The sequence below is a fragment of the Rhincodon typus genome, chromosome 4 (assembly GCF_021869965.1).
Source record: "Rhincodon typus isolate 14 chromosome 4, sRhiTyp1.1, whole genome shotgun sequence".
In the NCBI taxonomy this organism is placed as follows: domain Eukaryota; kingdom Metazoa; phylum Chordata; class Chondrichthyes; order Orectolobiformes; family Rhincodontidae; genus Rhincodon; species Rhincodon typus.
In genome coordinates, this window is record NC_063335.1 from 19,429,317 (window position 1) to 19,455,663 (window position 26,347).

At 40.3% G+C, this 26,347-nt stretch overlaps 1 protein-coding gene across 4 annotated transcripts; it reads right to left on the reverse strand.

The window, feature by feature from the left end:
• Positions 1-2,278: 2,278 nt before the first annotated feature.
• Positions 2,279-26,321, reverse strand: mrpl53 (mitochondrial ribosomal protein L53). Of its 4 annotated transcripts, none has more exons than XR_007261858.1 (5): positions 26,090-26,224; positions 19,966-20,078; positions 12,995-13,257; positions 11,900-12,067; positions 2,279-2,639 (listed from the first exon to the last, which is right to left on the reverse strand). XR_007261858.1 is itself a non-coding variant. In XM_020527924.2 (3 exons), exons 1-3 carry the CDS (start codon positions 26,185-26,187, stop codon positions 13,130-13,132), a joined length of 339 nt encoding a protein of 112 aa, XP_020383513.2. In that variant the 5' UTR covers positions 26,188-26,321; the 3' UTR covers positions 12,646-13,129. The 4 variants fall into 4 exon arrangements, 1 of the variants encoding a protein (XP_020383513.2); XR_007261859.1 differs by having other exon boundaries at positions 11,900-12,124; XR_007261857.1 differs by having other exon boundaries at positions 11,900-12,127.
• Between the last annotated feature and the right edge of the window lie 26 nt (positions 26,322-26,347).

The window sequence follows — 26,347 nt, forward strand, 5'->3', positions numbered from 1 at the left end:
TTAAAATGACCTTACACCCAAGCCACCTGCATGCTCTCAGAAAGTTTCCTTTTAACTTTTCCTTCTGCTATGTCTCAATGAAGTTCAGCCTGCCCTATAATGCAGCCTGTTGACCCGAGAGATTTGGATGAATGATACTAGGGCATTTTTAGCGCACACGCAGCAGGCGGTGAAGAAAGAAAATGGTTTTGAAGAAAGATCACTGGAGTCAATGTTAACTCTGCTTTCTTTCCACCAAAGGAGCCAGACCTGCTGAGTTTCTCCAGCAAATTCTGTTTTCATCAAAGCAAATGATATGTTGGTCCTCACAGCAAGAGGATTCAAGTCCAAGAGCAGGGATGTCTTGCTGCAGTTATACAGGACTTTTGAGAGATCACACCTGGAGTTTTTTGTGCAGTTTTGGTCTCCTTATAGAGTCATAAAATCATAGAGACATACAGCACAGAAACAGACCTTTCAGTCCAACGAATCCAGGCTGACTATGTCCCCGAACTAAACTAGTGCCATTTGTCTGCGTTTGGCCCACACCCCTCCAAATATTTCCTATTCCTATCCATTTATCCAAATATCTTTTAAATGTTGTAACTGTACCTGCATTCACCATTTTCTCTGGCAGTTCATTCCACACACAAACCAGTCTCTGTGTAAAAATGTTGTCCTTCATGTCCTTTTTAAAACTTTCACCTCTCACCTTAAAAATATGGACACTAGTTTTGAACTCCCCCACCTCAGAGAAAAGACCCTTGCTATTCATCTTATCAATGCCCCCTCTGAGGAAGGATGTTCTGGCTATGGAGGGAGTGCAACAAAGGTTTACCAGGCTGATTCCAGAGATGGGATCAGTTAGGACTATATTCACTGAAGTTTGGAAGAATGATGGGGAATCCCATAGAAAGCTGTAAGATTCCAACAGGACTAGTCAGGTAGGATGTTTATAGAATCCCCACAGTGTAGAAACAGACTCTTTGCCCCAACAAGTCCCACCAACCCTCTGAACAGCATCCCATCCAGACCCATCCTCTTACACTTTCCCTGTAACCCGGTATTTCCCATGGCTAACCCATCTAATCTACACATCTTTGAACACTATGGGCAACTTAGCATAGCCAATTTATCTAGCCTGCACATCTTTGGACTGTGGGAGGAAACCCACACAGACACAGGGAGAACATGCAAACTCCAAACAGTCACCCGAGGGTGGAATCAAACTGGAGTCCCTGGCACTGTGAGGCAGCAGTGCTAATCACTGAGCCACCAGGGAGTCTGGAACCAGGAGTCACAGTTTTAAGGATATGGGGTAGGGCATTTAGGATTGAGTTGAGATGAAATTTCTTCAGTCAGAGAGTGGTGAGCCTACGGAACTCTGTCAGTTGAGGCCAAAACGTGGAATGTTTTCCAGAAGGACCTGGGCACCATTCTCACAACTAAAGGGATCAAAAGGTATGGGGCATAAGTGAGAACAGGATACTGCGTTAGACAATCAGCCACGAACACAGAGAATGGCTGAGCAGGCTTGAACGGTTGACTGCTCTAAATGCTACAGAAAGCATGACTCATCAGCACACCAGCAGGTTCACAAGGGAATAACTGCATACACCTGCATGGAAATATGTTGAAAAATGTTCTGTTCTATGTGCGAACCCCAGTGGAAAAACATGTGCACCAGCAGAAGCGAAGGCCAACCAGTGCAGAGGGAGAGTCAGAACCAGACTCCACTGCGGATAAAGGAGGAAGTCAAACCTGTAACTCTGACAGAAACACCCCTGATGAAAGGGTGCAAAGGCTTCAGTTACAAACTTGCAATGGGATGGGGTGTTTACAGACCAGGGATATTTGCTGATACTTTGGTGAGGGAAAGGCTAGCTGCTAATGTTTGGTCATACCTCATATTCCCTAAAAGGTACAGAATGCTTTGTAACATTGTGCAACCTGATATTGCAGAAGAATCCTTCGCTGAATTCTGCTTTTGAAATATTATATTTTTATTTATATTTATTATATCAAATGCTTGGGTGCGCCATGATTTTGAGCATCTCATCCCAATACTCTCCTCAGGCTGTCTACTGACTGTCACTGTATACAGGCTGGAAGAGCCCCAAAAAAGAACAAAAAAAATCTAAGTTTATCAGTAACAAATCTGTCCAAACGATCAGATATTTTGCCTATCTGCTTCCACGCATTGGATTCGAGAGCTGCTGAATTGATTGTCAAACTAATGCAGTTTAAACATTTTCAGTTGCCGCAGCTGTTAAAAGTACTGAACGGAAAAGATTCTTACTATTTTCAGCCAGCAGGTGGTGCTGATGTTTTATTTTCATAAATTCTTGAGGTTTCCATAATTACACATTTCTATTGCAACTCCACTGTGGTGTCTTCAACACTTCTGCTTTCTTTTATTTTTAGTACACTCAATAACACATTCATGTTTATACCTCTGTGTTAATTATTGTACCCTATGTATTTCAAATGCGTTAATGGACAAAGATAGCACAGGCAGTAACACACATGGCCTGTTACACCAGCATTAGTTGGATAGGCTATTTCAATCTGACAAAACTGGTCCAATTTCTCTAACATCCTTGGTTGTTGTTTTCTTAAGCTGCTCTTAGTCTTCTGTCGCCAAAGAATGTCTACAGAGCCTGAAATAGAACGAAATACACCAACTTTTATTTGCAAACATAACTAATGGTACCAACATCTAACAAAGACTTTGACTTTCCACAAGGCTGTGAGAGAGCAATATAATGTGTCAAGTGACACTGCATCACTTCCTGTGATGATATTGACCGTGTTTTATTTACATATTACACAGTAACCTCTTAGATTACAATTTTCAAAGTATTTATTTGGAGATTTGTTCAGATAACAGACCTTAGTGCATTAAATAGAGCAATTTCACACTTAGACAATATCATCAAGAAAGACAAGATGTGAGCTGTATACTGGCTAAGACTGTGCTTTACAATTTTCAAATTTATGTTTCCTACATTAGCAAAATTGGGCGAATGACAGTGTAGGGACAGTTCTGTGCAGTGCTCAGGAGCTCATTGGAACTAGGCTGAGATTTCTTGTGTAAACAGCAGCAACCTATATTTATAAATCTCTTTTAAATAATGAAATGCCCGAAAGTGCTTCATAGGATCGTCATAAGTCAAAGTTCAACAATGAACCATGTATGAAGATATTAGATCTGTTTTCTTGAAATCTTGTCCAAGATTTTGGCCGAGTCCTAAAAGAGGAATGTGAGATAGAGGGATAGCGGGATGTAATTACAGAGATTGGGGCTGAAGTAACATAAATCAGAGGAATTAAAAGCAGAGCTGTACCAGTGGCCAGAGTTACAGGAATACAGATAATGTTAGAGGGTTCTGGGATTGGAGAAGATTAAATATATTGGGAGGAGTAGGGTCACAGAGAAATTTAAAAACAAGAATGAAACATTTAGTCTTGGTATAGCCAACAAAGAGAGGAGACATTTTCTCACTGATGCACTCAAGACTGAATGAAGATCTCACAGACGGACCAACTTGTTGGGCCCTCCAGTTTAGTTTATCATATTACAATGTTAAAAATAATTATATGTGTCCCTGTTTAATATGATACTGATTTATCTCACTGATATTCCTCTTGTTTCTAAGTCAGAACAATAATCCAAACCTCACATAACAAATTATCATGTCAATGCATTACTTAGGATGCATGGCATTGTCAGAAGGGCTGCTTTTTAAATGAGGACTTAAAAATTTCTCCCTGTTCAGTCAGATGCAAAAGATTCTTGTCACTTCAAAAAGGAATACGTTCTGACTAATTCATATCCTTCAGTCATCACTACTGTTGATCAAATTAACCATCCGTTGGAGTCAACTTGTTATTTGGGAGTCCTGCTGTGCAGAAATTAGCTACGACACCTGCTTACATAAAAGTTTGAACAATACCATGAAGCCTTGGGGCATCCAAATGAAGTGAAGTCTAAGGACGGATTTAATGTGAATTGTTCATGATTAGATACCACGGTAGTGATTTTCAATGGTTGCACGCCTTGCACTCCAGTGCCAAAGGGACAGACTGCAATTGATAAGCGGGGAGGGTGAAATATCCATCACCCATTGTGCAACCAAGGCCTGTCTAATGTGATTTTTATGTGAATAAGAAGCTAACCCTGCTTTTAAAAACAGGCCTATATGCAATTGTCAGCAGCAAACAGCTCATCAACTTTTTGTCCATTTTGTGTGTAAATACAACACCACTTCGATATCCCAACAAGATTACTGTATACTGATAACTCTTCAAATTAATGTTCACAAATGTTTCTTAGTATCAGGTCACCATTGGGCTGAAATTGCACATCGTCAGTACAGGATTACAATGTGCTTTGCATAGAACCTCCATTCAATAAAACTCCAGACAGACTATAATAAAACGAGATTTAGAAATTTATCTTGGAAAACATTTAAGGGAAGGTGATGCGAACTTTGTATATAATGCATAACTGGTCAACCTCCTGTGCCATTGCACACAGAAATAAAAAACTGAAATGTCTGGAAAAAGATTGCATCAACTTTCTTAAACACTGTCTGACATATCACTGAACAGTTAAGATTCAGAGTAGACAAAATTCACTATTGTGGAGGTTAAAAATATATTGAATGAAATGGAGGCATTAAAATGGCATACATATTCCTGGTTTGCTTGAGGCAACTCACTTGCACAAAGTACAAGATGATACATAATATGACAATGAGGCAATCTGGTAAATTAATAAAGGAGCAGAACCATCTCATTACTGAGGAACACTGAAATTATATTCAAGAAAATGATTGATTTCTGAACAGTCAAAAGGTGGATTAATGCTCCTTCTGTCCTTCAAAAGTCAATCTCCTCAATACCTAAATCCTTCACGTACTTGCACCAGCTGGTATCTGTGCAGGAGCATTAGATTTGCAGCCCTCCACAATATGCTGTTCCAAATGCGTAATACTAGGTAATGAGATCTGACCAGAAAAGTTGGCCATTTTAAAACAGACATTTAACAGACAGGGCACACATACACGATCTACTGGGTAGTACACACTCTTCGTCTTTTGGGGTGCCGGTAGATCTCAAAGTGGGCACTATAGCGATATGATTTGGAGTCCATCTAGCGAAGATCTCCAGCGAGCAGTGGCCAGAAGCGCGGAAGCCAGTGACCGGAGGTCGAGTGCGGGAGTGGGGTTAGTGGCCTGCTGTGGAAGCAGGAACAACAGCCCAGTGCGGAAAGCAGTCAGACTACATGGAACCCCCTACGCTGGTCTGCTGTGGGGAGCCCTTGGAAAGAGATTGTGATGTTTGTCTTTTTAACTATGATTCTTGTTTTTTCTGACTTCTGGTTACACTGCATATAGCTGTAATGTAACATTTTTTTCCTTATTCCTCTATTCTGTAACTAAGGACTGTACCTAAGATGGTGCTGTGTTGGTGACATGTTTACACTGTAACTAATCTGTAACTGAAGAATCTGTGCCTAGGTATCTTTGTACCTAAGATGGCACTGTAAGTGGCAACTTATTAACTTTTCACTGCATTCATTTGAGTAGATGTGACAATAAAGCAAATTCAATTCAAACGTAAAAGTGCATTAGCAGGTGGTAATATATTAGCATGGATCGAGAATTGGTTCATGGGCAAGAAAGAGTGGGAATAAATGGGTCTTTTTCTGAGTGGCAGGCAGTGACAAGTAGTATATCACGAGATTGATGTTTAGATCCTAGCTATTCACAAATACATATAAATGATCTGGATGAGGGAACCAAATGCGACATTTCCAAGTTTGTTGATGACACAAAACTGGGCAAGAATGCGAGTTATGTGAAGGATGCAAGGAGGCTTTAAGGTGATGTAGACAAGTACTGGTCAACGCAAGTACAATGTGGCTAAATGTGAAGCTAGACACTTTGGTGCGAAAATAAAAAGACTGTATTATTTGAATGGTAATATATTGGGAAGTGTGGATGTACAAAGGGATCTGGGTGTCTGTACACACCAGTCAATGAAAAGAGAGGCAGGTGCAGCAACCAGTTAGGAAGGTAAATTGAACATTGGCCTTCAGTGCAAGAGGATCTGTTCAGTTGTACAGGGCTCTCATGAGACCATACTTGGAGTAATTGGTGCAGTTGTGGCCACCCTACCTCAGAAAGGATCAACCTAACATAGAAGGACTGTACCACTGATACCTGGAATGGAAGTACTGTCCTATGAGGAAAGATTGGTTTGACTGGGCCTGCATTCAACAGAGTTTAAAAGGATAAGAGGAAATCTAACTGAAACATATAAAATTCTAACATGACTGGACAGACTAAATGCAGAAGTGTTTTCTCTGGTTGGAAAGTATGGAACAATTAGGCATAGTCTCAGGATTTGGGATAGGCAATTTAGGGCTGAGACGACTAAAAAAGTCTTCACTCAAAGAGTAGTGAACCTGTGGAATTCTCTACCTCAGAGAGATGTGGAGGGCAAGTTGCTGAATATATTCAAGAAAGAGATAGAATTTTTAAAAATATATTAATGGTAGCAAGGGGTATGGGGAGAAAGCAGAAATGGAGGATCAACCACAATCATAATGAATGGTGGAGCAAGCTCGACAGGCCAAATGGCCTACTTCTGCTCCTAACTTCCATGATGGAAAAATACCCGGAATTGTTCCCACAACTGTTCCATCTCTAACCTTATTTGGGCTTCCTGTGATCATAGGCAAAAATATAACTTTTACTTTTACAACGCTCTCAGTACCAAGCAGTAAATCAACTTAATCCATCAGTCTGGAAAATTCCTACTACCACTGTTCTGGACAATACCACACTCCAATTACATCTTGTACAATAACTTTACTCTTCATTTATCCCATTTCCCTTTCTCATGTTCAAGATGTTTTAGAAACATTGAAAATACAAAACAGGAACCTTGGAGATGGTGCATCTGACTTTGTGCTTTTCACTCTATTTGATTGTTTAGCCATTTCTGCGTGAGATGCTGCCTGCTGTTCTCTGCAAGGCAGTGATAAGCCAAACATCACTGCTGTCGGCTTTTGCCACTTATGCTCTGCTGGTATCTCTTGCCTCCTGGCTTTGCTCCCTATCACTAATTGACAACTAAGCTTGCCTCCAGCCCAGTTCAGCTGTATGTATTTAAAGGTAAGGTCACAGGAGCAAAGCAGATAAGAAACAGATTGGGACAAAAAATATCCACCTCCCCGCCATCAAGTTGAAAAGGAAGTCCCTGAGAGGTGAATTTCAATTGGAATTCATGTGAAAAAAGTTGGAGCTGGTGACAATTGCTGAGAAAAGAGTAAGGCTATCAGAGTGTTTTGGCAAACACATCTGTACCTAGACTGAATCATCGGAAGTCAAGGAGAGAACATGTAGCACAGTATTTACGAATTAATACGTGTCTGTCCGAGCCTTTTTTCCAACTTGTCGGCCAGATGCCAGAGTTGTGGGTGTATTGGGACAGTGAGCTAGGGACGCTACCAATTCTGGACCATGTTTTTTGTACCATGGATGATATGTCATCAGCATAGCCTTAACTGTTTCCAGAATGGATCATCTACTTGGCACTTCTGGCTGAAGGTGGATGCAAATGCTTTGGCCTTGTCTTTTGATGCTGGAGGTATTTGTGCAGGCTTCTCCTCTGGTGCCCGCATCATTATTGCTTGGCTGCAACTTCATGGCCATGAGTTGCATGCTTTCTTCAAACTTTACTACCCCATTTGTCACTACAAGCATGCCTTCAAAACTTACATCTTTAATAATTTCCTCAGACATCCCCTAATTCCTCTAATTCTTAATAGGCATCTGTTGTCAGCCCTGTGAAATGACTCACTTCAATAAAAATTGGTTGTGGTTACTTACCCCAGTAATTCCCCGCATTTTCTTTTACTTTTTTAAATGAACATTTAATGCTAAAAATGAAAGATAACTAAAATAGCCAGATAATTTAAAAAAAAGTCAAAGTGTCTTCTATTTTTCAAAAGGCCAACTAGATCAGCACTTCCACAAAGATTACCTGAAAAGTCAAAATGTGACATCCAATCCCTCAAGCTTCCAGTCAGAAATACTAGGCAAGTTTTCTTCCCCAATCATTGCGTGAATAGAAGCAGGCAGCTATACCATTTTATGGTATTGATTGACCTGTCAGCTTCCTGGCACCACACCAAACCAACATCACCCCCTTACTCCAGCGCTGGATCAAGGTGGAATTGTGATGGGCACACCATCCCCCCTTCAGAGTAATTGTCAATGGACTCTATCTTTGGAAAAGCAGCAACATGGACTCTATACAGTCTTTGAATGGTTTCTGGAAAGTCAGGTAACTTGTGTTTGTGGTTTCTGGACAGAGACAACATTCCTGGGAAGTCATTTAAAAATGCAAATAGGTTTTCTAGGTGTGGATCAACTGCCCCATATCATTTCGATGGAACGGATTGAAAGAGATAAAAACTCTTGGAAGAGTAAATAAATTGAAATCATTTGAACTGGTCTGACCGATATGTACTGAAAGAAGACTGAAGCGTGAGCAGAGAACTAGGGGAGCAGGGCAAGAACTAAGGAAGCAGCAAAAGAGATGGGGCTAAGCAGTAGCAGCATTGGCAGTATTAACATTTTGATTTTCTTTTGTGATCTCAGCACAACAAATTTCACACCAATTCACTCATCTTGGTGGGAACCACACCAGGACGTTCTCAGTCAGGAGCATCTCATCGGTCTGTGATTTTGGTGCCTATTCCTGAGCTTGCCATCCTCAATTTGAAATCTGAGGTCCTGTATATCTCCGTAAGATTATTTTCCAAAGGCCTGCAGATTGCATCAGAGAATACCTGGATACAATACTTAATGTGAAATTGCATCAGCATAGAGTTTGATCATCATTGCCACTAAAATGTATTGTTCTGGCTATTATTGCTTTAGTATACACTTTTTTTTTTTGTTTATTATTTGATTATTTAATATCTTACCTGCTATGAATTCAAGGTCTCACTGGGCCCTGTGATAGTTTTACGGTGGCACAGTGGCTCAGCGGTTAGCACTGCTGCCTCACAGCACCAGGGACCCAGGTTCGATTCCACCCTCAGGCGACTGTCTGTGTAGAGTTTGCACATTCTCCCCGTGTCTGCGTGGGTTTCCACCGGGTGCTCCGGTTTCCTCCCACAGTCCAAAGTTGTGCCGGTTAGGGGATTGGCCATGCTAAATTGCTTATAGTGTTCAGGGTTATGTAGGTTAGGTACATTAGCACTGGGAAATGTAGGGTTATAGGGAAAGGGCAGGGTGTTGGATCTGGGTGGGATGCTGTTCGGAGGGGTGGTGTGGACTTGTTGGGCCAAATGGCCTGTTTCCACACTGTAGGGATTCTATGATTGTTCACCCACATAGACAAAGTAGTTTAATAATGTTCTGCACCTGTGGGATTGAGTTCAATAGCGACGGAGATTGGCCAGTGGCAAAAATAGCCTCCTTATTGAGCATCTGCAGCAGCACAGTTTAAGGCAGCGACGGAACTCAAAGTACAATTTGACAGTAACCTTTTTTATACAGTTTTTACATACATTAAAAGTTTAGCCCGATGGTGTCATATTGTCATATCTATTGCACACAAGTTTACGTGACAACTGTCCTGGAGAAGCATTTGTTAAATACTGGCTGTTTCTCCTGATGGGATTAGAATGCCTGTCTGGTCTGAGCTTGCATAATTAAGAGGTTTAATTCTTGTCTTTAAAGTTAGTAACATTAGTAAAAATACTAGACCAATATGACCTAAATAAGTGAGAACTAAATAAACATATGGAGGATATTAAACTGATCTCCCGCAGCTGGATTGTCAGATTTCATCTATTGTTGCTGGTTTTTGACAGTTCCTACACATTCATTCATGCAGCTTCACGGAAGTGCGGTTTTGATAGTAAATTTCTGAAAGGGAGTAGCTGTCCTATTTAAAAAGTATAAATCCGTATGTTAATACAAGATGGTTGTCCTAAATAAAAGTTTGAAGTAGGTAGTGTATAAGGAAATTTCAAAGAGATAAAAAGCAGCACACTGTAGGGACATGATGGTAGAGGAAACTGTTTGATGTCCTGCAGCCTATTCAGGTTGCGAGAGAGGGCTATTAAGCGTTAGTTAATATTATAATCTTTCCATTGTTTCGAGTGAATTTATGGAGACATGATGGCAGGGATGACATTGTTCTGGGTAGGTTACAGTATTAACACTTATTCAGGGGTAGACGGGGCAGGGTGGGGGGGGGTTGGGAGAGTGGTAAACAGTTGGAGGTAATGCCCCATTATGTTGCTGTAGGTTTACAGTAGAAAGGGATGAGGCCCTGCAAATAATAGATTTCAGGAAGCTAGGAAAAAGAAGTAGTAGCAGTGAATACTAGCATTGAATACAAAAATAGGTGGATAGTATTGAATGGCTGGCTAAAACAATGGTGAAGAAGGGCTTTAGATTCCTAAGGCATTGGACCTGCACACATTTGATGGATTGGACCATTGCAAGGTCAGGACCAATATTTTGACTGGGCGCTTTGCTAATGCTATTACTCAAACTAACTTGCAAGATAATTTGATAATCTGCAGTAAAGAATTCTGCAGATTCACTACTCTCTAAAATAAATTCTTCCTCATCCCTGTCCTAACTGGATAACCCCTTATCCTGAGATTACACTCACTGGTCACAGACTGTCCCACAGGGGGAGAACAACCTCTCAGCATTCACCCAGCCAAACCCCTTAAGAATCTCATACGTTTCATTAAGGTCTCCTCTCATTCTTCTAAACTCCAATGAGTATAGGCCAAACTTATTCAACCTTATCTCATAAAACAATCCTTCCATACTCAGTATCAATGCCCCTGGTGAAAAGTCTCTGGACTGCCTGGTCTGTCTCCAAAGTCAATAGATCTTTACTCAGCTATGGGGACCAAAACTGTTCATAGCATTGTAGATACAGCCCAGCTAATACCTTGTATAGTTTTAGCAAGACTTCCCTATTTGTAAACTAAATTCCCTTTGAAATAAAAGACCAACAGTCCATCTGTCTTCTTTACTACCTGCTGAGGTCAATTATCTCCGTTCCAGGATTTTCTCCAATAGTTTCCCTATCATTGACGAGAGACTAACTGAATTGCTACTGAACTACTAGGCCATTTCAGAGGGCAGTTAAGAGTCAATCACAATCACATCGCTGCAGAACCAGAGTTATATGTAGGCTACAAAAGGAAAGGATAGTGGATTTCCTTTCCCAAAAAGACATTAGTGAATAAGATTTTTTTTTAAAAAACACTTGGTGATAAGCTTCATGGACACCATTACTGAGATTAGATTTCAATTCCACGTATATTATTTGAATTTTTAAATTTCATCACTTGCCGAGGTATGATTTCATGTTAAAGGTGGGAAGTTAAGAAAACCTCACATCTTAGAGGAGGAACTAATATCACATCACCCGCAAGTGCAGTTGTTATAAGAACAATATTCAGAGAGAAGACCCAAAATCAATTCAGTTAGTGTCTGTAAATCAGTGTGACACAGTTGTTTGGTGACAGCTAGTGATGCCCTAACTCAGTGAACCATGACATTAGCACTTTGAATTCGCCCTCAAACTGGCCAAATCCAGAGATGAGACAGGTTTAGTTCAACTTCTGAAGCTACAATCCAAGAAGATATTTTGTTTTGTTACCTATCAGAACAGCAGCCACGGAGACACACAAAAGTCCTGACAGCTACATTACTCAACATACTCTGGGTACCAGGTACTGCCACCCGCATCAATGCAGCAATAGTGGGCACAGCAGAATAGTAACACACAAAGCAGTCTTAGTGTGGGTGCATTCCAGTACATACAGAAAACATTCGCTGCTGGAAGCATAGCTACCAACCTGAAGGAAGTCCAAGAAGGTGTAAAATTGGTAAACGTTACAAGACAGTCTCATTTGAATTCCACAATATTTGTTCCTGTGTACGTTGGCCATTGTCAGTTGGTTGCAGACACGTCTCTGAATCACAATGTTCAGGGTCAAGTTCCACTTCAGAATGAACAGTGAGCACTGCATTGATGGAAACATCATATTTGACGTCAGATGTTAAACCGTTGCCTCATCTGCCTGCTTTGTTGGAATAGAAAAGATCCCATGCATTACTTAGAGGAGCAAGGAGTTATTTCCAGCATCCTGACCAAAATTAATGTCTTAATCAACATCACAAAAATGAATTGTTTAGTCATTATCAGATTGTTCTTTGTGGGCAATTGGGGAGCACAAATCAGCTGTTGCATTTCCTACCCTGCACTTTAAAAAGTACTCAACTGGCTACAAAACACTTTGCAACCAGTGATCATGAAAAGCGTTACATAAATGCAAGTTTTTTTTTCCTATGTAATATTATGGGAAATGAGCACATCCACTTCTTGTTTGAAGGAATTTCAATGGTTATCACTTAACAAGGTCTTTGGGAAACAATCATACCCATGTTAATTCAGAAGATTTTCAAATACCAGCACTGTACTCCTTACATAGATAAACATGTGTAACAGCTCTGTCAATTCTATTCATGACAAGAGATGCACCTAGTTTAAAAATTGCTAATATTTTCTGCTTAAAAATAAAGCTTTTTTTAATCAAGGCTCTTTTTAAGTATCTGAAGACAAATGACTTTTATTTGCATATAACTTTCTGTTGTCCTCAGTTATATCTTGGAATCACCGATATAGTCACAAAAAGGTGGCGCAAGTTGTATCAACAAAAAGTACCAATTAGTAAAACACAATATTGTTAAATTGACAGGACTTAAGTGGCTAATTCAGGCATAATATGCCAATAGGGCAATAAATTAGGATTCACAATCACTTATTTTGATAGTTACTGGAAGACCACAACTCCCCATGTTACTGGTAACATTTTTTTGGTCTTACTTCAGAAAGAAATAATCTTTAAAATGACACCTGAATGAAGAAGTGAAAAGATGTTTTAACATACTGATCAGTTCCATTTTTGCCAAGTTTGCCATTTTTAAACTAAAATGGTAAAACATCATTCAGCACTTGACAAGGCTTGATTTTCCAAGTATGTTCAGGAATAAGTGAATACATAACGGGAATATCCAATTTAATGTTAGTGGCTTTTTTTTGATGCCTTCTCATATGCCTGAGGGTCTTTTGCAAAGCATCTCTCATGGAAAAATGACAGCATCTCCCTGCTTGTCAAGTTTGCTGCTTTCATGACCAATCTTTCTCCATCATCTGTAGGAAAAAGAAATTTTTGTCAAAGTCAAAAAGTTATCATAACTACTTCAAAATAAACAAGCCAAAGTGTTCATGCAAAGCTGAGCATTCACATAATTTACTTAAATATGATTTTGGAGTTTTATTTTCATAAGTATGCTTTAAACCTTTGGAAAAAAGGAAATAATTTCATACATCACCAAAATACAACTTCTGTAATGATATATACTGCAAAATGGTACAACAGTGCATGTATAATGCATTTTTTACTGCACCCTTAGGGTAAAAAAAAGTTTAAAAAATCCAATTTTCTGTTACTCATAAATTTCATGGTTTTGCGCCAAGCTGACATAATTGCCTCAATATGTATTTTTCTCTAATAGATGGCATAATAGACAAGAGGGCTACAATAAAAGGTCACTAAATCTTAAATGTGGTCTCACTAGCCACTGGCACACAGAGACTTAGAGAATTTCTCATGAGCTACCAAGAAGGGGCTTTCCAATATCAATTGAACACAGTTTCTGCAAATAACATTTTAACTTCTGCATTCCAGACAGTGTTATCGATGACAAAACATCTATGAGAGATTTCTAAAGGCAAAGGAATCATCATATGAAAGTTCATTACTTTAAGGCTTTTTGAAATTCCATTAAACTATAAACACGGATGCTGATTTCAGTACTAACGTCTCATTATTCTGCTAAAGTCACAGACTTGCAGTTAACTAAGCGCTTATCACACTAATATTCTTATCACAGGTTCTGTTTTGTTTCTGGATACGACATTCTGCACTAAACAAGTCAACATTTTGTTTCTGGTCAACTGCATGTAAGCAAGCAGCTAAATTTTACAAATTTTACTTTGATAAAAACAATTATTCAATGCAGAAACAAGTCAAAGTTGAATGGGAACTTGTTACTGGTACTTTTTTAAAAAAACCTACATATTTAAATGGTCAGCTAAGAACAGTATTGAATGTGTCAACAATTTAGGTTCTGCGCCTTTTCTTCTCACTTTCAGCCTAGAAGGCTCCAACAGAGTCAGAAAATGCGAGGTAGTAGTAGGGAATACATTCTCAATAAAAATAAAAGGTTGAGCACTGTTATGCATTTCCAATATTTTACAATTGTGCCAATATCATCTAATTTATCACAGCCACTGTAGAAATAGAGTGCAGAAGTGCTATCAAAATGGCAATGTGCAATGAGTGAAATGACACATAACCACTTACAACACTTTACTTCAAAGGCAAAAAGAACTATCACCCTCAAACAAGATAGCCCAATAACCATTGTTCGCAGAGAATAGAAAAGTAACTGTAATTATTTTAATCAAATGCTTGGGCACGTTATGACACACCCCCAGGACAGGTGGATACGACCACTCTGCCATAAGAAATTCATGTTCAACAACGTGCTGCAGCTGAGCTGAAGCAAAGATTGTAGACTATGGCTAGGAGCTTGAGAGAGTCAAGAAACACTGGAGAGTCTGAAAGGACAGGAAAGTGGGAACCCTCAAGTGATTTGCAGAATAATCTAACATAAATGACCATTGTAATTTCAATCCTGTAGCATATCTAGCTTAACTTCTTTCCTACTTTAAGAAATACACAGAATCCTGTGCCAGAAACAATCGGAGGAGATACTAAGAACTGCTGATACTGGAGTCAGAGATAACAGTGTGGAGCTGGAGGAGCACAGCAGGCCAGGCAGCATCAGAAGCTAATGGGGTCTCAAAAAGGTTGGAAGCTTCAGTGAATGTCATCTGGCTGCTACCCTCTCTCTGAATTTTCTCTTGATGTTTTCCTCCTGGATGGAAGAATTGCATGTGAGAATCTGTGTCGGAGTTTTCCATCTTTGTGAAGGTGTGTTTATGGGATGTTCCTACATTGGAACAGTTAATTAGTAATATTACTATCTATTACTCTCAAGATTTCCAATAGAGTTAAGTTATTCTAAATTTCTCTTTCATTGGTTGTGTTTTAACTAGTGTTTAAATAAATTGTGCTTTGCGTAACGTCATGTAGTTTGACCAGTTGTACTGCATCTGGAATAGACTCTTTACATTCTTCCCAGCTACAATCAGTTCTGAAGCAAGGTCACTGGACCCGAAACGTTATCCCTGCTTCCTCTCCAGATGCTGCCACACCTGCTGCATGTTTCCAACAATTTCTGTTTGTGTTTCTGATTTCCAGCATCCACAGTTCTGCTTTTCTCTCTAGACCTCTGTTGCTCACCAGAATGGCCTGATGGTTTGCCACTTGTACGCTAATGGTAGACCAACATTTCCCATCCAGTACTACCCTTCTCTGCCTGCCTGAATGTGTTTGCTCACTGAGCAACTTCTCTTAACTCCCTTCACTTCCTCCAAATTAAAGGCGTTGCTATGGGTACCAACATGGTTGCAGCACTGTCTGTATTTTTGGAATATGTGCTTAATTTTTGTTTAAATACATCAACAGCCCCTTTTTTATTATGCCAATGATTGTAACAATGCTTACTTCCTACACTCGCCTTGAATCATAAAACTTCATTTATTAAACTTGCTATCAATTTCCACCCTTCTCTCACCTATACACAGCCTACTTCAGATTTTCTTTCTCACCCTCACTTTATCTTCATTTCTGGCTATCAAAGTATCATCAGCTCACCATCTCCCTCTATTAACTCAAAACACTTCCTCACATCCAGTCTTCTGTAAAGATTCCATTCATTCTCCCAATTCCTCTCCCTCCATGGCATCTGTTTTGATTATACAATCTTCTAAACCAACGCAATGAATTTGTCTACCTTGCACCTCAAGCAAACATCCCCTGCCCCTACCATGATTGACATGGCCTTCAACTGTGTCGGACTCATTTTCTGCACTTTACTTTCACCCCATCCCCACCCTTCCTGATACACAACAGAATTCCCCTGCCGTCAGCTTCTACCCTACCAGCTTCAGTATTCAATAGACCATTCTCTGTCACTTCCACCAACTCCAGAGTGTTGCCAACAAACACAATATATCCTTCCCTCCTTTTTTAGTATTCCAAACAGACAATCCTCTCTGTAATATCTTGGTCTATTCCTCAGTCATCCCGAATGCTCCAACGCTTTCCCATGGCACCTTCCCATGCAAGCACAGGAAATGCTACACCTTCTACATCTTTTAGATTCACTTGCCCCATTGTCAAGGCCCAAGGATGCCTTCCAGTTGAAGCAGAAGTTTACACATACTTTAAATTTCATCTCCTGCATTTGCAGCTCACAATTTGGTCTCCTCTACTTTGGGGAAACCAAAAGAATAGGTGTGGAACACTTCTGTCCAGACTGCAACCAGAGCTTCCTGTGGTCTGCCACTTTAACTTTCCACCTTGTTCTCAGGCTGTCTTCATCCTACTGCACCATTCCACCAAAGTGCAGCACAAGCTCAAGAAACAACATACTTTGATTAGGCACTGTGCAACCTTCTGGGCTAAACATTTGTTGATTTATCCACAAGATGTGGGCTTCGCATTGGAGTGAGTTTGGAGTTACATACAGGCAATACCAGGAGGGATGGTAGATTTCTCTGTCTAAAAAGGACCTTAGTGAACCAGGTGAGATTTTACGACAGTCAACAGCGGTTACATGGTTGACATTTGGCCAGTTTTTTATTCCAAATTCTTATTGAATTCAAATTTCCACCTCTGCCAAGGTGGAATTCAAACCCATGTTCCCACGACATCAGCCTGGCATTCTGGCTTACTAGTCTAGCAATTTTACAACTATGTTACCAGCTCTCCATTGAGAGTATCAGAGTATCAGAGCATCAGAGCATAATCTCCATTTCCCTATTTTGCTTCCTTCTCTTTGCTTAGGTTAACCTTAAACCGGTTTTTCACATTTTTGCTTTCAGGTGGCAACTGTTCATGATTTTGTCTTTCACATCTCTTCTGGGCATATTTTTTGTTTATTTGCTTCTCCCTGTACCACTCTCTTTAGCTGTACCTCACCAACTCTATTATCCAATAATAACTCTGAATTTACATCCTATCAGGCCTTCTCTTTCGTTCTTTGTCCACCCTTTCCCATTCGGCTGCATTGCTGATACCGAGGAGCACAGACAGTATGCGCTAGAGAGATGTGTGCAGATGCGCTAGCGATTAAGATTTGTTGAAGGAGGGAGAGGCATCAGGACCCTTGAAAGAAGTGTGTAGATCTGGATCCAGGTGGGGGAAGGTGAAGTGTGTGAGAGAGACTGCATGAGAGATCGAGAGACAGCACAAAAGAGTTAGCATTGTTAGCAGTGGTTAGCATTGCTATACCACAGCACTGGGGAGCCAGATTCAATTCCAGCCTTGGGCAACTGTTTGCGTGGAGTTTTAATGCTCCCCCCAAGTCGGCACGGGTTTCTGCCAGGTGCTCCAGTTTCCTCCCACAGTCCAAAGACATGCAGGTTAGGTGGACTGGCTGTGCAAAATTGCCCAGTGTCCAGGGATGTGCAAATTAGTGGATTAGCCATAGTAAATGCAGCGCTATGGGGATAGGGTGGGGGGTTATCTATTTTTAGATTTTTAGACACCGTTGTCTCGTACTACAAACTGCTTCCAAAGCCTTTGCATTCTTTCTTAAATAAGGAGCACTAATGTTGTACTAGTACTCCTGATATGAGCTTGCCAATATGGTGTACTACTTGTTTATTGTGAGGGATATTAAATACACAATAGCATTCTGTAACCTATGATTATAGAATATTAGCATGGACAGAAGATTGGCAGGCCGGTAGAAAGCAGAGAGTATGTACAAAAAGATCTTTTTCAGATTGGTAGATGTGCCAAGTAGGGTCTTGCAGGGGCCTGTGCCAGGCTCGCAACTTTTCACAATTTATATCAATAACTTAAATTACAGAATTGATGGAATGGTGACTAAATTTGCAGATCACACAAGTTAGGTAGGAAGCATATTATGAAGGTAACACAATAAAGATGCAAATCAATAAAGATAAGTTAAGCCAGTGGGCAAAAATCTGGCAAATGGGAATATAAAGTGGGAAAATGTAAAGTTGTTCACTTTGGCAGGGAAAAAAAAAGAGTATTACTTAAATGCAGAACTGCAGAATTCTGAGGTGCCAAGGGATTTAGGTGTTTTAGTCCATGAGTCACAAAAGGTTAGTATGCAGATACAGTGCATAATCATTAAGGCTTATAGGATGGTAGCCTTTATTATGAGGGGGATTAAACTTAAGGATGTTATGTTTCAGTTACACAGGACATTGGTGAAATCACATCTCGAACACTGCACAGTTTTGGTCTCCTTATTTAAGGGAGGATGCTAATGCATTGGAGGCAGTTCAGAGAAGTATTACTATATTGATAAAAACCAAAAGAACTGCGGATGCTGTAAATCAGGAAGAAAAACAAAGTTGCTGGAAAAGCTCAGCAGGTCTGGCAGCATTTGTGAAGGAGAAAACGGAGTTCTGAGGAAGGGTCACCGGACCCGAAACGTTAACTCCGTTTTCTCCTTCACAGATGCTGCAAGACCTGCTGAGCTTTGCCAGCAACTTTGTTTTTATTACTATATCGATACCTGGAATAAGCAGGATTATTTTGTTGTAGATTGGACAATGTTAGGTTGGTTTGCGTTAGAGTTCAGAACAGCCAAGAGTGATTTCTTCGAAATTTGTAAGATCCTGAATGGTCTTGACAAAGTGAACATGTAAAAGACAGGTGATCCCAGATCCAGGGGACACTTTTAAAAAGTAAGGGTTGCCCTTTTAGGACAGAGATGAGGGGATTTTTTTTACCCATTCTCTCACAGGGTTGTACAACTTTGGAACTCTTTCCCCCCCTCAGAAGGCAGTAGTGGCAGAGTTATTGAAAGTATTTACAGATGACAGATTCTTGTTTGCCAAGGAAATAAAAAAGATCATCAGAAATAGATGAATTTAGAATTTGGAATAAAAACTAATCAGCGATTATCTGTATTGCTGCTGCTCCTAATTTGTATATTCTTTCTTAAAATACAGCATTTTAAGTTGAGTCAACATTTTTGGCACAAAAATACTTTCTAGTTTGACACAGTAAGTTGACCATTTTGTGAAACATTTCCTTTTCCTGAATGTTCTCCCCTTACTAATTCCCCTTGCGCATGGTAAGTCATTTTGGCAGGAATATTTCCTGTCAAACCATTATCAATGCATTTATTCACTACCAACCAGACGAGGTTCAACTGAGCGAAAATAGATATTCCTTCTCTCATTATTTGTCACATGCAAATAAACATTTGGCCTCTGCATCATACTTTACAAAGCAGCACAAATGCGGCTGGGTAGAGTTTGGCGCATCACACTCATGTAACCAGATAAAACTGATACCAAACCGAAAGGGGAAAAGTCTAAAACACTGGTCCAAAAAGTAAAATTTTAAGGATCGTTTCAAAGGACAAGAGACAAGTAGAGAGGAAAAGAGGTTCAGATCAGGACTTTTTTTACTCAAGGCTAAGCAAGTTGCTTCAGTCAATTGCAGATGTTAATCAGCAGCTCGGACTGACAATCAGTTATGGAAAAATTATATGGAGGACATCAATCCCCAAATGGTGAAAGAAAGCTTCGAGAAAAATATGGAGTGCCTCTTTCAAAGCTGCATATTAAAGCCTGCAGACCCAAACAATTTACCATCTGGACTTCCAGGGAATGAAATCTGGGTTTCTTTTTAATATTTTTGACCTTTAATGGACTGAAAAGTAATGCAAAACTTACTGAAGGTGACTGATACAACAGGCTCCGTCTCATCATGCTTTACATCAGCTACAATCCGGCAATTAGAGTTTGTTAGGCGTGCCTTTTCTGTTCCTACTGCAGCAAGAAATTCCCTACAAAATTTTGGAAATAAAATGTAACTGGGCACAAACTATGCAAATAAAAACAAACACAGTCTTTTCACGCTTTTTTTTCTGTTCAAGTGAGAAATACACTTTTGTAAGTGTATAACCATACATGTGCAAGGTCTCACATTTGCAAACGTTTTTTTCCAAAAAAATTGTCTCTCTTTAGCAGTTAGCAAAATGCACTGTTTTATTTGAATTTATATTACTGAATTCTGAAACACACGTGTTCATAGAAATAATGACAACTTAGAATTATTAAAAATTCTTTCACAGGGTCTAGGGATTGCTAGCTAGGTCCTCATATATGCCCCTTTTCTAATTGTCCTAGGAAAAAAAAATGATGACCTGTCTTCAACTGATGCAGTCTTTGGAGGGTAAGTAACACAGTGCTGTAAGGAAGGGAGTTCCAGGATTTTGACCCCATGATAGTGATGGAGCAGCTATATAGCTCCAAGTCAGGATATTGTGTGCTTGCAGTGCAACATTTAAATGGCAGTGTTCCCATGCATCTGCTGCCCTTGTCCTACTAAAACGATAAAACTAAGGGTTTGGAAGCTGCTGCCTGGGTGAGTTGCTGCAGTACATCTTACAGATGGTGCACACTGCTGCCACTTGTGCATCAGTAGTGGAGGAATGAACGCTGAAGGTGATAGATGGGATGCCAATCAAGTTGGTGATTTGCTGCTGATGGTGTCGAGCTCCTCAGATGTTGTTGTAACCATACCCATCAAGGCAGCTGGAGAGTATTCCAAACTCCTGACTTGCATTCTGTACAAAAACATTGCTAGAGAAACTCAGCAAGTCTGGCAGTATTTTTACAGGATTTGTCCTGCTTTTTGTTGTCAGGACACATAGATGCTGTATTGGTACATCTTGGATAGGGGTGCAAATGGTTAGAGTGTCATAGAGTCATACAGTATGGAAACAGACCCTTCAGTCTTACTTGCCCATACTGAGCAAGTTTCCCAAACTAAACTAGTCCCACGTGCCTGCGATTAGCCCATCTCTCTCTAAACCTTTCCCATTCACGTACCTGTCCAAATGTCTTTTAAATGTTGTAACTATACCTGCATCTACCACTTCCTCTGGCAGTTCATTCCACATATGAACCACCCCCCACCGTGTGGGAAGAAGTTGCCCCTCAGGTCCCTTTTAAATCTTTTTCCTCTCAACTTAAAATTATGCCTTCTATTTTGAACTCCTGTACCCTATGGAAAACACTTTTGCTATTCACCAAATCTATACCTCATGATTTTAAAAGCCTCCGAGGTCACCCCTCAACCTCCTACGCTCCAGTGTAAAATGTCCCAGCTTATCCAACCAGTCCTTATAACTCAAACCCTCCAGTTCTGGTAATATCGTTGCAAGTCTTTTCTGCACCCTCTCCAATTTAATAATCTGTTCCCTATTGGAGGGCAACCAGAGGCGTACACAGTACTCCAAAAAAGTGTCTTCACCAACATCCTATACAACAAGCGATATGACATTCCAACTCCTCTATCAAATGTCTGACCAATGAAGGTAAGCGCACCAAACACCTTCATTACCACCCTGTCTACCTGTGACACAACTATCAATGAACTATGTACCTGAACCCCTAGGTCTCTCTGTTCTACAATGATCCCCAAGGCCCTACCATTAACTGTCCCGCCCTTGTTTGTCTTACTGCCAATAAGTTGTAAGGGTCCATAACCCTTGCAGCATTCAATCCTTTACCCAACACACCGAGTAAATTGAATTGATTGAAGATTGCATCTGTGATGCTAGGGACATCAGAAGGATATTACTCATTCAGTGTTTCTGAACAGGTTTGGACTCCTGGGTTCGTGGACACAGTAGCTTGTGGGATAAGCCGGATCATGAGGTTACAGATTGTGGTTGAAGACAATTCTGCATCTGATGCTCTCAGTCCCACATAAATGTCCAGTTGTTAAGATATGTTTGAATACTATCCCATTCAGCCTAGTGGTAGTGCCACACCACATAATAGAGGGTATTCTTAAAGTAAAGATAGGGCTTTGGCTCACAATGACTGTGTGATGGTCACTGTGACGATATTTGGCTCTAAGAGGTGTATTTCGTCCAGGGTTTATTTTTGGAGAGGGGTTGGTATAACAGAAGCAGCAGAAATGAGTGGAGTTAGGCTCCCAATGAAGCAGGGTTTTAGTTTAGTTTCAGTATTTGTTGGGGTTTTGAAGCTGGCTATTGAAGTTGCTCCGTCTCTCTCTCAGCCACATCTTTTCTCCTGGACTGGAGAAACACTGCATGTGAGACAATCTATTTTACTGAATTTGCCTTTGCAAAATGTATGTTTATGAGATATTACTATGTTGGAACAGTTGCTGTTTAGTAGTTAAATAATCTATTGTTCTGTTAAGATTTCCAATAGAGTTAAAGTTATACTGATTCTTCTTTCTTTTGTTTGTATTTTAACTGTAGGGTAAGAATAAAGTGTGCTTTGCTTAAAGCCTAGTAGTGTGACCATTGAATTACAAATGAAATGCAGCACCTTAAACTTGCCTTTATATAAGATAAAAATTAGGGTCTAGGCTATCTCCTTGATATATATGAAGGGGGTTTGGTCTGGTCATAGCATCACTCCTACTAATAATGTCACGGATATCTGCTACAGCTAGACCTGTGAAAGCAAGGTCAAGTAAATGTTACCATCTTGTTAGTTTTCTGACCTCCTGAGTGAAGCAACTCTATTCTTTAGGACTTGATCAGTTGGTCAGTAGTGGTTCTACTATGCCACTCTTGGTGATGGATTGAAGTCTCGCACTTCTATTGGATTTTGTGTTCTTGCCACCCCAAGTTGTGTTTACCTGTTGGTATGACAGGATATACCAAGGACCCTGTGATGATAGTCTTACAGTATCATAAGGTTTGAAATCACTTGGGAGACAAACAAGCAGCAATATAAAAGAGTTAAAAATACTTCATTTGAGAGCCCAGCTCTGGGTAAACAAGAATCAAAGATTAGCTGACAAAAATGTTACTGAACAACACGCTACTTTTTAAAAGATGGCTCACGTACACCTGACGTACATTCTTGCGCGACGAAGGAACAGCAATCAAAGCCGGAGTTCAATGGTAACAAAGCAGAATGTAGAATGAATCAGATAAAGGGTCTGTATGACAGATGTCAAATGTTAATACAGGTGAGAACCAAGCTGAATATAGAAAGCTCAGAGAGGAACTGAGAAAGGAAATACAATTGCAACAACAGAGTCTGAGAAGAAAGTGGTAGCTGACATAAAGGCGGGAATCCAAAGATTTCTTTTGGCACACAAACAACAGGATGGTTAAAGGATGAGTGGAACCAATTAGGGACCACAAAACAGATCTGGTCATATGTCAGATGCTAATTAAGTACTTTGCATTTGTCTTTACCAAGAAAGAAAATAGTGCAGTGGTAGTTGATATACCAGGTGCATTACAAGCTGATAAAGAGAGGCTATTAAAAAGCTGATTGTATAGACAAGTCAACAGGGTTGAATGGAATGTATCCAACGGCATTAAGAGAAGTAAATATAATACCATATGAATTTGGAGAGGTAGACGAATCAGCCCATCAAGCCTGTTCCATTATGCAATAAGATAATCATGGCTGATCCGATTACCCCACATTCCCAACAGTCCTTGATAACCTTTCACTGTCTTGCTCATCAAGAATTTATACACCACTGGCTTAAAAATAGTCGAAGGCTTTGCCTTTGAGAAGCAGAGCTGCAAACACATGACCCTTTGCGAGAGAGCATTTCTCCTCATCGCCATCTTAAACGGTGATCCCTTATTCTGAAACAAAGATCCCGAGTTCGAGATGATCCCACAAAAACAAACATCCTTTCACAATGTACCCCGTCAAGACTCTTCAGGATTTTATATGTTTCAGTCAAGATGCCTCTTAAGTAAGGGTGGAAACTGTGCATGTACCTCTGATCCTCCTTAGATATGGAGGTGGCACCAGAGGACTGGAGAACTGCAAGTGTTGCACCCTTGTTCAAAGCAGGGCAGTTTAATTCTGTAGGGAGAAAGCTTTTAGAAATTTGAATCCATAACAAAATTAATAGTTGCTTGGACTAGTGTAGCTTTATTAAGGAAAGTCAACACAAGACTTGTTAAATGCAAAGTGAACAGGTGTGATTGCACCTGTAGATAGAGAAAAACAGAGTTAATGTTGAGTTCAATGTGACTCTTCTTTGGAACTGAACAGGTCTGGAAAACTTGTGTTTTATGTTGCAATGAAAAAAGGGGGCAGAAAAGAAGGAGCAAATGAGACAGATGGGAAAGATGCCCCACAGCAAAATGCAAAGGGAGCCCTAAAGAGGCAATTCTTGATGGAGAGTAGGCATTAACAACAGAAAATGGGTTAACTTTTCTGACATCAAATCCACATAAACAAGAAACTGGGGAGACCAAAATGGGGGACAGAGTTTATGATCTCAAGTTGGTAAACTCCAGTGTTGAGTCTTGAAACTTTGACCCCAGCTCCAAGTCATCTACATAAATTGTAAATAATAATAAAAGTATTTAGATTTTCAGAATGTTTTTGATAAGGTACCGCACATTACACTGTTTAATAAGAGACCATGGTGTTGGAGGTCATATATTAGCAAGGAAAGAGGATTGGCTAACTAATAGAGTTGCAATAAGGGGGACATTTTCAGGCTGGCAGTCAGTAACTAGTGATTAGTGCTGGGGCCATTATTATTTATTTGGATGAGGGAAATAAATTTACAATCACGAAGTTTGCAGATGACAAAAATAGGAAGGCAAGTGGTGAGATGATGCAAAGATGTTGCAGGTGGGTATAGACAGAGTGATATGGGTGACCAGACCTCCATACCTTGGTAAATTCACCACTCATCTTCATCCTTGCATATTCATCCGCAAGCACATTTGTGACTTTTTATATTTTGGCGCAGTCACCCATATTATTGGCTATAGCCATCCTCACTTAATTCCAGATTACCTCTAAATTCCTCAACTTTAGCTCAATTTCTGAACTAAATCCTTTGCGTTGTAAACAATATTGGCCCAAGCGCATATCCCCCCAGAACACCACTTCCCTGCAGTCCAAAATTATTTCCTTAAATCCTGTTTTGCAGCAATATTTCTCTTCATTTGCCTACATAGATCTGACTCTCCATCCCATGTCCTTGTCATAAGGCTCTGAGATTTAACCCAAGATTTTTCCTGAAACGGAGACATATATCACATCCTCTGCACATGGAATCACCGAAGGGCTACAACAGAGATCATTCTCCGAGTCATATCCATGGTGGCTCCCTGTAACAGCAATTGACTTAGCATCACTTTCATCTTCGCTGTGCATAGTTTTTTTTTCTTTCCAGATAAAGCAAAAGCAGAGTTAAGGCTTCAGCTCCACGTTTCTTTCCAATAACAGTGCCTGATGAACTGAATGTTTCCATTTTTATTTCAGATTTTCGGCATATTGCTTTTTAAAAAAATTATCTCCAACACATGCATTGTTATTTAATCTTCCATAGGCATAATCGAAGTGGGGGAAGAAAAACAGAAATTGCTGTAAAATCTCAGTAGGTCTGGCAGGCTCTGTGGAGAGAAAGCAGAGCTAACTTTCCGGGTCCAGTGATGCTTCTTTCAAGTTGCCATCGGCTTTAAAGAAGGGTCACTGGACCCGAAACGCTAACTCTGCTTTCTCTCCACAGATGCTGCCAGACCAACTGAAATTTTCCAGCAATTTCTGGTTTTGTTTCAGATTTCCAGCACCGGGAGTTGCTTGGATTTTAAAAACGAAAATAAAGGACATATATTGATATTGATTTACAATAGAAATTACAGACCATTATGGCACCGCAGTTTCAGTACAACTGGATGCACGTCTTCCAGAAAATCCAATTAATTCTGTTGAGAAGTTTGTTTTCACCAAAGGGGCAAACTGTATCAAACTAAGACAAAATCACCAGAAGAACGAGTACGAAATAAAGCTTTATTCTGAAGGCCTTTCCTACCTGGCGCCGCGAACATTGGACTCAAAGGGACAGAACTGCACAATAATTTCTTTCACTGTTCTCAGAACGACTCTTACCCTAGCCGCCGCCGCCGCCATCTTACGTGACTCCCAAGAGACCGGGGCTGGGCGGGGCGACGGGTACCCGCGGTGCGCTCTGGGAATTGTAGTCAATTTCCTGCCCACAAGCCGTGACTGTTGCGGTGAGCGTTAGCGCTGCGTTCGGACTGGCGGCGGGACGTCATGACGTCACTGTCAC

Bases quoted from the DNA above. Each gene is read 5' to 3' on its own strand.
- mrpl53 (XM_020527924.2), bottom strand. From the start codon at position 26,187: ATGGCGGCGGCGGCGGCTAGGGTAAGAGTCGTTCTGAGAACAGTGAAA. The intron at 20,079-26,089 runs GTAGGAAAGGCC...AAAATTTTGTAG, and splicing joins TCCAATGTTCGCGGCGCCAG to GGAATTTCTTGCTGCAGTAG. The intron at 13,258-19,965 runs GTAAGTTTTGCA...TTTTTCCTACAG, and splicing joins TGTTGTATCAGTCACCTTCA to ATGATGGAGAAAGATTGGTC.